Genomic DNA, 11852 nt, shown 5'->3' on the forward strand with positions numbered 1-11852 from the left:
ATTGCTACCCCAGAAGTGTTTGATAGGAAGCACTAAGTTTATTTTCAGGATCATTTCCCATTAGAAAGATGCATGGGGTAAAATAATATTTTAGAAATCTAATAAGAAAAAAATCTATGCATTTTCTATGTGAAATCTGAAAGCATCTGTGCAAGAATACATTTCCTATGAGAATACTGGATTCCCCATGAAAAAAAGTAAAATAAATTCCTTAGCATTACCCTTTTAGGGAAGAATTAAGTAATCATCTAGTGCATTAAAAAAAAGAAAAGAGAGAGAGAGAAGTTTATTAAAACACTCATCACTATATCTACAGTTATATTAACTGCCACAGTTAAAGTCTATTGATCCTCTTCTCTTTCTGTGTGGTAAAACAAATGGAATTAAATTCACCCATGGTCTAAGCAGAGAAGCCAATTTATATTTGTAAGGCAGCTCAGAATTCAAAAGCTATTATTTATGTATGACATTGACATTGTAAAATAAAAGTATTACTTCCAAACTTGCAAGATGAGTATTTAGATATACTGACATGCAAAACAAAGCAATTTAATCTAACAAAGATTAAAACAAACTTCAAATGTTTAAATTTGTCTTCCTTTCCTGAAAACAGAACAGCCTTGTTACTACAGGAACATACTGAGATAACTAACTTACTGTATTTGAAGAGCATGTATCTGTGGCCTTTGACTTAGTCTCTGAATATGAGAAACTCTGCATTACTTCACTTTTCTGATCTGTTTTAATTATTGCCAAGGTAGCGGTGAAGTTTTCAGACTGAAATCATAGCATAAACTACTGAATCTCACTATCATAACTCTATATTAGTTCTGATACAGTAGTGCCTACAAAGGTCTTAATGGTACTGCCTGATGTGAAGTGTGAGACTGGTAAAGAAACGCCACAACTCTTCTAGCCTAGATTGGCGCACAACACACAACTGTAGGTATTGTGTGGCTAGCTGATTACAGAATCATGCCTGCTTGAAAAGCAGTCTACTTCTTTAGGTTTTCCTTAGAGGTATGAGGCCAGAGTGTGAAATAAAGCGTGAAATAAAAATATTTTTATACCTGGTGTAACTGTAAAGTGGTGGCTGGACTGTTAGTTGGCTACATTAAATTACTATTGCAGCATTTCTTTGTAGAGAAATAAGCTACAAATACTCAAATTTTCTGCTACATCTTACCAGACCAGGCAATTAACTGGATTGAAACACAACAAAAAAGTTCTAAGTTGTTTTACCACGGACAACAGATCCTTTCCAATATAAAAATGGAAGAGGGCTCAACACTTTAAGACTACAGATGGAGGGAATGCTGCAGGTCTTCCTGGCCTTTTCTTTTTAGCAGCAGTGTCTTAAGGGATCTAAACTGCCTGCGCCTCGCAGCCTGCCACCATCTCCTCTTAAGGAAACAAAAATAAGAACCTTTTTTAGAGCATTGGCAGCTCTGAAAGCATCACGGTATACTAGAAGCATCACGATTGTCCGCTGGAGGCTAAAGGTGGAGAGGTGGATGCCCTCAAGGCTGCCTTCTTCCAGCCCCGCTCCTGGGTTGCCCCCCTAGCTAGTCCGAGCTCAAGGTTTCTGTGGCAACAGGGAAGGGGGGGAACGGAAGGACACTGGCCCCGCTCCCAGGCACCCCAGAGCCAAACAGAGCAAGGGATATAAGCCCAGCCTGGGGTTAACTGGCCAGGCTACTAGCCTGAGAGCAGAAATCTGAAGCAAAGCGAATCGTCAAGTTCAAATTTCTTATCAGTTCAGTCACAGAACCATAAGCTGAGACTCCTTTGCTTTAATAACCACTTTAAAGTAAATTAAAAGCTAAGTTGTATGCAGGAAGAGAAAAATCAGTCCAAAGCCATCAGAGCACCCATAATTCAGCCTCTTTGCGGGTAATTTATTGGCAGCAGCCTGAGTCTTTGGAGAGCTGCCTTGTGAGAGACTGCACAAGACACAGAGTTGCTAGGGTGAGTTTAGAGAGTTGTGGAATTTCTTTTGCACTGCATTTGGTCTGAAACTGTTTTAGCCCTCTGTTGGGTTTAATGCATTTCAAATGTAATTTTATAGGGGTCTGTTAACTTCTCATAAGCTCTGACACACGAAGAGAAAGAAAAAAAGTACTAACATGGTCACATGGTAGAACAGCAGTACTGTTACCAGGAAAAGAAACAAAAAATTTGTTGGTCTTGTAATTAGACACTTTTTTTGTGTTCTGTTTTGAGACTTTCTTTGAATAGTGTCTTTGCCATTGTTTCTTTTTCAGGCAAATTATACAGATCCCCAAAGCAAGCTGAGATTTAGTACTACTGAAGAATTTGCCTATATTCGGATGCTCCCTTCAGACGTGGTTACAGGATACCTTGCTTTAAGGAAAGCAACAAGTATTGTTTCCTGAAGAGACCAAATGCTGTTGTATATCACTTGTGACCAGTGCTAATTCTCAGAATCACGATGGAAACTGACTGCGGGATTGAGGTTCCTTAAAAATATTCATTCATATCTACATCTGGAAGTAGTTGATGATACATGAATTTAAAAGAACATACGGTTTGGATAAATACTGATATTTGTTAGTTTGCCAACTTGTAAGTAATTTGGTTTGGTCAACAAAATAACTTAAACATTAAGGATATGGTCCTGCATCCTAACACACGAGTTATATTAATTTCAGTAGGGCCAAGATTTCACACCCACCCTGTATATTTTACGTATTACTGTGGTTCAGAAGAGGAAAAAGTCATCTGAATAAAGGAAAAGGTACCAAGATATGCCAGCTTCTAAACCTGCCATGCAAACACGCTTGCTGCTTGGCTATGGAGAAGTTTTCCCCACCTGTAAAATGAAGCTAAAACACTAAGTGCTGCTATTGTGATGAGTGATGATGGTCTTAAGCATTGTGGAAATGAACACCTTCATACAGATATTTAAACTGCAAGAGCTGTCAGCATAAATAAAGTTGGACTCAAACTTGTTTGAGTAAACCATCCTAATGAATATGCATAAAGGGACCAATTCAAAAGGTAACTCTAATGTGACACAAACTTTCAAGGGCTTCATTTTACAACCTGAAGTTTCTTCTACCTCTGCTTTCTTGTACTAATTTCCAGGATTTCTAAATAAGCATGCTAAAAAGGCAAGAATTCCACTATGCAATGACATTCTGCCACCCAAATGGTCTTCAGCAAGGCAAGACCTCTTTGGTCTGTACACTGTGAGGTACCTGAAGAGTGACCGATAGCAACTGAACACTGTCATCCTTTAGAGGAAGGAGAACAAAGGAGAATTTAGACCCCTGTCTAGGGAGTTGAGAAGTACTTGCTGAAGTAGACTGATTTCTGAAAATTCTGCTGAGGAGGAAGCGGGCAACGTTTTTCTGCCATTCTTTCTTTTCGTCCTCTTCCTTTCGACAGGTCACTGATTTGTTTTCGTCCCACTTCCGTGCCTTTGTCCCAGCCTTAGCTGCCTGTCAAGTTTTAATTTCTTCATCTGGACACCAAGTGCAGTATCAGCCATTCCCAGCCTCCAGCCACACGGTCTGTGCCAGTTCACTGCCATTCTCCATAGCTATGGCACTTACCCTACTTAACTCTCTGAGCCAGTGGGCATTGGCCAGAAGGGGCGCGAGGCAAGTTACCAGTTGTTGTGGGAACGCTGTCTTCTGCGCATGCAAAACTACCAATGGCTTAATAGAAGTCTTGTCCCATAGCTTTTTAACTACTAGATTGTCCTGGTTACTGAGGAGCTGGGCCACTGAACACTAGTTAACACAGCAGTCCTCATCTCATCCCAGCTCTACGGACATTGTCATGTTGTGGAAATCACATCTTCTCCGAGCACACAAGAAGCACACAGCGGCAACTAGTTAATGTCTAAGCTGCATCTTGAATGTACATTTCTATAGAAATGATAATTAGTACAGATTTCTTCTCATTGAACGAATGAATATGCAGAGTACTATTAATGCTAGTTTAATTTCAACTCCAAAACAGGGGGAAAAAAAAAAAAACACCCTCTTAATAATGGGACACATTGTTTACTCAATGTATCTGGGACTCATTCCTGAGCTTTGGTGATCTAATATTTACAAAGTAATTTTAAAAGTCTTTGACAGGCTTACAATAGATCCTTCAAAGCCCTGGATAGCAGATAATGCTACAACTGTATCACAGAACAAAAAATAATAAGACAGACTATCTCTCCTCGTGCCAGTAAGCATCCAAGCTACATTCGCTTTGCATCCGAGTTTTAGATAAATGTTTTTCATTTACTTTATGTACTGAAAACATGTTTATAAGATAAGCTTAACTTTGATATGAAAAGAAAACACGTATAACTGCTGTAAGATTCATTTTGCTTTAAATAAGTAGACAGCAGCACAAAAAATTGGATTTCGCCAGCTTGTTCTCTCCCACAAATATTTTTAACATTCTTCGGGAATGACTGTTTAGGAAGCCAGGCTCAGAGGTGCTCATATAGGTTCCATGCCCTCCTGCGTGCTATGTTGTTACTTTTCTCAGCTAATTTCTGCTGTGCAGTATTTATTCATCCAGTTTTCAGAACCTGTGCGTCTTACTGAATAAAAGGAAAGCAGGAAAGTACACACAGAGTTAGAATTGGCAAAAATGCTAATGGATACTCTCAATACTTTCTATCCATGCAACGGCTGCTAGATTCCCCTTTTCCTTCCTTGCTTTTCCCTTTGTTAGTTACTAGCTTCCCCGGCCCCCTTAGTCTGTAGTGCCTCACTTGAGAATCAGCCACTGGAATCATTCAACATTACATCGAACAACACCAGTTTACTGTGTGGAACAATCAAGATGTATTTGCTTTAGCAGGAAGCGGAGGACAGAAAAGATCTAGTAGCCAACACATACAACTGTCATTCAGTCTGACCAGGTTCTTTCTCGAAATCACCTGTGGACCTGCTATTCTCATCTGTGGCTTCTAGGAGAGCAGAACTGAGCATTACCTGCTTTGCTGCGTATAAGTCAAAATACAGATGAACGAGGAGCTAGTCTGTGCCACAGAGTAGTTTTAAAGTATGTTTTATTGCCAGCTTTAAGAGGTGAAATTTGTGAAGTATGTTTATATTTAAAAGTACTTATCAAAGGTCATATAAACATAAATAACAAGTTGAATTTAAATGGCAAACAGGACAGAAGAAACGCATTTGAAAAGAGAAGCAGCAACAAATACCATTTCAGACTTGGGGAGACTAGTACTACCGTCACGTATGTAAAACGGATTGTTTTTAAGGACTGTTTTGTTAATGTACAGCCGTAACTATCTGTTAAGTATCTCCCAAATGTGTTACTTCATACAGATCATGGCTTCAGCCTCACATATACTTATACAAATATATTCTATTATAATCCCCCAGTGTTATGCCAGTAACGGCTTAAAGGATGCCGGTTGCCCACAGAATTCCCACCGACGTTAGTGGAAGGGAGAGCAGGATCCTAAAATCTCCAGGGCTCTTTCCTTGGCCGTTCACTGCTGTTTTGTGCGGCAGTTTTTGTTTTCCATGGAAACCTTCCTGTCACAGCCTTTCCCTCTGCCTTCTCCTTACTAGGAATGGGTCCTTCTGCAGAGCAGCAAAATTCAGTTCAGAGAGGCCTTGAGCCATCGCAGAGCCCTCTTCACTGGCCTCTATTTCCTTGCCTTCTCCCACCACAGTGGTCTAGATCCGTATGGATTTGCTACATACAGGCCTCCGCAGAGGACAGAAGTAGCAGGCACATGCAGGGACATGCGTCTTGATCTCTGACAGAGATCTGTAAATGCCAGAACTACCCAGCGCACAAGGAAGCAAAGGAAAGGGGAGAGTTTTTTTTGTTTTTTTAAACTCGTGAAGAATATTAAAGTAAAAACGATCCAGTATAGGGTTAAAAAGCTTTTGTAAATCCTTTCTGTTAAGAGAAAGGCTCCTATTCCCTAAGGAAAAACATTTGAATCATGTAAAGAGTAAGTCATCTTTAATAAATTAAGACAACACTATTAATAGAAAACCTACCAACAGGTTTTAAGGCCTCTTACAATCTCTGACGGTGTACGTGGTTTACATACTGCAAGGCAGGAGACATTCACAGATTTCATGTCAGATTCTGGGGGAGAAAGACTGACTTAGTGCTCTTTCTAGAAAGAGCAGTCAAGTGGTATCGGTAGTACTACCATACACTTCAGTCACACTAAGACATGAGAAAAATAAGGCATTTCTGTGAATTCTAATGTATGTGTATCCTGATTATAAACCACTGTTTTCTGTCTGCAGAGGGGTGGGCAGGCTGTAGTAAAGTAATTCATTTTCATGTAAGAAAGAAACATTTTGTTTAAATCCACATGCTGTCTATAAATATTGCTTGGCTTGGTTTTCTGTTATCTGAGCAACTTAACAAGTCCAGTCGTTTCGGATGATTACACTATTGTAAATCGCAGCCTACAGACTGCAATAGCAGTATTCTCTTGGGAGACCTAATAATAACTAATAAATGGTGTTTAAGCTACTGGTAAGTACTGCTTGTGTAATTGTTTATGGTTTATGACCTATGAGATCACATTTAAGTGTAGAACATCACTTTCTCTGACGCAGTACCCTAAATTCAATAATCTCTACATAGAAAATTGTAGTGCTAGTGGACTAGATAATAAATTGGTTTGGGGGCTGGGTGTTTTTTGTTTGTTGCTTGCCAGCATGTTCTCTTCAGAGCAAAACTTTCTGTCAGCTGCTCACACGCTAACTGCTGTGACTGTAACTCTGGTAAACCCAACACAGTTCCTGGACCAGACTCAATTTTTCTGTTGCATTATCTGAAGTCTTCTCCCATGTCCCACATCCGGGATGCAAAAATTACTATTCCCTCAAGTGAAGAACTTGTTTATAAGCTGCTAACCATGCACAGCACATGTGAGCAATGCCTCCTTTCTCTGCAAGTCTTGAATCCAAAGCATGGTTTGCCTAAAGAGAGAAAAGGTATCCTTCACATAGGTACTCGTGTTTATACACAGAAGGACATGACACATACAGGAAGCAAGTTCTGAGCATAAAATTTAGGAATTCCTGAAGACTGCTTCCTACCCAACAAGGGGAAGAAGGTGTTTCCTGCCTAATGAAATTGGCCTCGCATGAAATTGGTATCTATGCACATTCAGCGTCTCAATATATATCTCATAAATTTACAGCTGTAAATCCCTTGTAAGTAGAGATTGCAAGCCCAGTCTGCTTTGTCAATACCTGGCAGGCTTTGGGCACTAGGTGACTGGGGTACTGGGGAATGTCTGGATTTTGGCTGTGATCCCATTCATGTCCTGGCCTTCAGCTTCTTTTGGTTCTCTTCTCCCAGGAGGTGGAGATGCCTCTAAAGAGGACATTGTACACACATACATCGCCTAATACTGTGCTTCAGTTCCTTAGTTTCACGGGTATCACGATTCAATGCATCAAGGAGACACAGGGGACAGAATTAAGCATTTTTTAGTAAAATGCTCTGTTTACTGAAACTCTCTCTCATCTTCCAGCCTGTATAACCTGGGATCTGATAATCCCTCTGTGCTCACAGAAGGGAGTGAAGGAGAGACCCCATCCACAAACACAAGTGCTACTGCCGCCAGAACTCCGCTTGAACAACTAACTATTCAATCACTTGAGACCTTTAGGCCACGGCTGCTTCCAGGAAGAGCCGAGGGCTGGCTGTACAGCGTGCACCTCCCTGTCCCGTGCCTACAACTGCATCCTTCATCAGGTGGCAAAGCAAACATGGTGGGGGTGAATATGTGCAGGCAATCTCATGGTGGGAGACTGCGTTTCAGCTCCTGGGCGAAACGCAGACACCTTCCCTCATGTGGAAAAACCCAGCAGCCTCTAGCAAAGCGTCTGGATATCAGTTCTTGCTTTGGGGGCAACCACGGCAGAGCGTGGGGTCTGGTAACAGCTGCGGTAAAGGGGAAATCAAGCATCTCAACAAGAGCTGGACTCAGAATGAGGACAGGCTTTGGGATTTCAGAAGCAATAGTCACGAAAACACATGCCAAAGAAATCATTTGCAAAACATTCGGCGAGGTGATTCTTAACCCTCTGAAACACAAATATGGCACTATGTTCTTTATTCCAGATATAAAACCACTGTAACTAGAGCATAACTCACTACTTAAATTGTGCCTTTCTGAAAGGTATGTCACAGCTGAGGATGTAGATTCAATGACTGCCATCACTCTCATGAGCACAAGTGGTAGCAGTCAATAGGCACAAGCCTTGTTCTCCTCATATTAAATGGGCTTTCATAACTGAAGCTGATGGCAAAGTACAATCAGCCAAATATTTCTGGCCTCTAAAAAAACCAAGAATTTGCTTATTTTTCACGTTTCATCTGTAGTACATCTATAGTATAGTATAGGCTGCACAAAACAAGAGGGCTAAAGAAATAAATACCAGCAACTCCTTTATAGTATTACGTGAGCCCATCCCATCAGCTTTATACATTGAGAATTATTTCCACCATTTTAGAGGAATATGAAATATTCCATGCAAATACCCCAATTTGGCCCCATGCTTCCAGAACGCTTAGGAAACGGCATGTCAAACCCCACTGGTTTCAGTGAAACCCCATTTGCAAACAGCTTATTTCACCATCTGTCTCCACATTCTTAGTTTCTCTAATAATGAATTGGAAGGCAAATTCTCCATGAACCTTAGCTTTCCCTCTGAGGGATCACACTAGGATGGGGAATGCAAAATTCATTTTTCCTGTACATTTCCTGAGTACAACTCCACTGGGACATGCAGACCTCTCTGGGAGCCCTCACCCCTAAGACTGTTTATGTCTTTTATATAAAATAATCATAAGCCACATGGACAATATTTGGAAAAAGCACTGAAAACCCAGTCTTCCACCTCTCACGTACATTCTTTTCACAGCACTTAACAGACTCTCTTTTAATCCCTCTAACTCTACAAATCTTCAGAAAGAAGAGTGGGGACTGTACCCAGTGTGAAACAGCTCTACTGCCCTGCTAGTTCAGAGGCTCTTCTGACAGCGGGAGTCATGGATTCAACCTGTCAGGTGAAAGAGGAGACTGAGCACATACCAGGGGAAAGCACCTTAATGCCGGAGCTGTTGGAAAAGGAGAGCAGAAGCTGCAGCAGCATCCCTGCACTGGCTGTACGTCAGATGAAGGCAGCCCTACAAAGGCCTTTTTGCAGAGGGCAGCCTGAAAGGGGGAAGCACGCACAGGGACAAGTGCTCCATCAGTGCCGACATGTTTCTGGGCACGGTCAGAAGCAGAGCTTCGGACAACTGGGTGACCATCCAGCAGCTCAGAGCCTCCAGGATTCTGTCAGCAGCTGGGTAGGGACATGGAGGACTGCGGAGTTGGACACGCATGGTCTAAACTCGGCCCGGATCCCTTCTGGCCACCTGCTCCTCTCTGAAGACTTTGGGGAGTCTTACCAGCAGAGTGGATTTTGACCCAGCATCAGAAATATCTGACCCAGCTCGCACAGTACGGACTTGCCCTTGCAACCTGAAGGTTCTTGCTACTGCAGCCAGTATTGGAGCGGAACTGGTGATAGCATGAGCAGGTGATATTAGAGGAGGAGGAGGAGAAGGAAGAAAAGAGATCAACTGCAGACAGGAGCCCTTTTGTTATTCTTCCAGAACCTCTTCTTCTTTAAGCCGCATCTCTATTACCTTCATGACCTATTTAACATCACCCTCTACATTCAGCTTTTCCAGGTTCATATCACAACCTCGAACCAAGACACTGGACAAGCTGTTCATCAAATATAACACTTTAAAAATCCTGGCCTACCACATATGTTTCTAAGGAGATCTCAGAAAACATAACCAAAATCCAGCAGTTACAGCTATCCTCAAAATCCTCCTTTGTATTTCCCATCCCATCAACATACATAAACATATAGATTTGTCAAGCACCATTGCAGGATGCATAAGAATTACAGATGCAATTTCCTGACCCCATAAAATGAATGTGTCAAGTAACAGCTCATTTTCCAGGTCATACAGAAACAGATTCTATATTTGATTTCGTCCTAAATACCACACATCAAATTTGACCAAGTAGTAATTACAATTGCGCCACTAAGAAATAATCACCTCCCAGGCATAGTTAGTAACACCACCTTCCCTGGAAGCAGATCCCCACCTGCCTCCTCCCCATCCAATCCAAAAAAATCCACCAACCGACCAAAAAAAAAAAAAAAAAAAAACCACACCCACCACCACAACCACTAAGGCCCTGTGATATTAATCTTAAAAATGAGGTGTGGAAAACAAGCATGTCAGTCAGAAAGAAGGCGTTCATTTAAAAGCAGTAAAATTCACCTGCAGATCTGCATAAGCTACTTACTGAAACTGGAAAAGAAGCACTAGAAGAAGAAAAACTGTAACTGGAAGAACATGACAGAAAGCTGAAGGCACAACAGGTTATCTAAATGGTACATGCTGCCAAAGAAGGAGCCTTCCACAAATGACGGTTGAAACTCCAGGGTGCCCCAGGGTGGGCCAACACCAGAAGCATCCACTATAGCAGGCCCTCTGTCAAAAGGGCCATCGGAGCAAAGCTTTAAAGGGAATGACTTGACCAGAAAAATCACAAATGGCTCGAGGCAGCCATCCTAACACGCAAAGAGTTTTCCATCAGCAAGTATATTTTTGTTTTCCCAACTGTAGGGCTACCCAAGACTAAGTAGTCACCATTTGAAAAACTTAAAACAATTAAGTAAATATTAAAAAAAAAAAAAAAAAAAAAAAAGGACACACACACACACACCCCACCAGCCCTTCCAGGCTCTGCTCAGGTAGGGACAACACCAGCACGTCCTCCGTTCTTAACGGAGCTTTCCCTTTCCTGCCAGGTTGCGTAGATTAGCGATATTTGTCACACTTTAACTATATCAATGTGCAAATCCTTAATGTAAATACAAGTCTCGGAGAGTTTTTTGCCAGGAATTTAGAGCATGTTAGTATTAATTCCGCTAATGCAAATTCTCATCTCGACGAGTGCACACACAGGGCAGCGTGGCGGGTCGGCACCGACCCTCAGACGCTGGTCTCAGGCAGAAGAGCCAGCATCGAAGAGCAGGGCCGGGCACAGCCTGACCATTACCGTCACAGCAGCGCCAGCCCTCCTCACCTGGAGATTTCTTTATTTTTCTTGGCTCAGACTCTATAGATAGATGCATATATGTAGACATGTGCATATACACACACATTTTTATATATATATATATATATATATATGTATATATTTACGCACACACACAGAGCACACCCCATACACATACCCATTTTAAACAATAGTTTATGTTATAAAAATAGCACAACTGGAAAAACCACCGTACATGCACACATGTGGGGGTGTGCCTTATAAAAAATTTCTAGTAGTTAAGCAAAAGCTAAAGGGTAAATGCTAATTTCACTTGCTGAAATGTAAAACCTAAAGCCGCTAATGAGCTATGAAGAGCTATTCAACAGATCGTCTCTTAAAGGAAATGTTGAACTGGTTTAGGGCCATCTCGAATATCTGGGGAAGAGTGAAAAGAGTCTGATGTTTTTGAAGTTTCATGGAATTTTGAGAAATCCAGACATCTGCATTTTAATCTTTGGAAAATCCTGAGATCAGCAAGACTATCGTCTGCAGGATTTAACCACAAGTTGGACCCACCTCCTAGCAAGTCTAAAAGTCTTATGATTGCTGTAAAAAAAAAATTTTTTTTAATATATACACACACACATAATGATGGGGTTTGTGCTGTAAAACGTTCATCTTCAAATGACGGCAAGAAAATAAGAACTCATGCTTTCTCAATAACCAAGTCACTGGATGTATCACAATG

General features: G+C 41.3%; 1 protein-coding gene across 1 annotated transcript in view; it reads left to right on the top strand.

Annotated features, from left to right (window-relative positions):
- The window catches only part of INO80C (INO80 complex subunit C), a 34875-nt gene extending 28361 nt beyond the window's left edge, over window positions 1-6514 (top strand). The window contains exon 5 of the mRNA XM_068936187.1: window positions 2265-6514. Within this exon, the coding sequence (XP_068792288.1) occupies window positions 2265-2396 (132 nt within the window). The 3' untranslated portion in view covers window positions 2397-6514. The remainder of the gene's footprint in view (window positions 1-2264) is intronic.
- The last annotated feature ends 5338 nt before the right edge of the window (window positions 6515-11852 follow it).

Source organism: Struthio camelus, chromosome 2, assembly GCF_040807025.1.
Source record: "Struthio camelus isolate bStrCam1 chromosome 2, bStrCam1.hap1, whole genome shotgun sequence".
In the NCBI taxonomy this organism is placed as follows: Eukaryota; Metazoa; Chordata; class Aves; order Struthioniformes; family Struthionidae; genus Struthio; species Struthio camelus.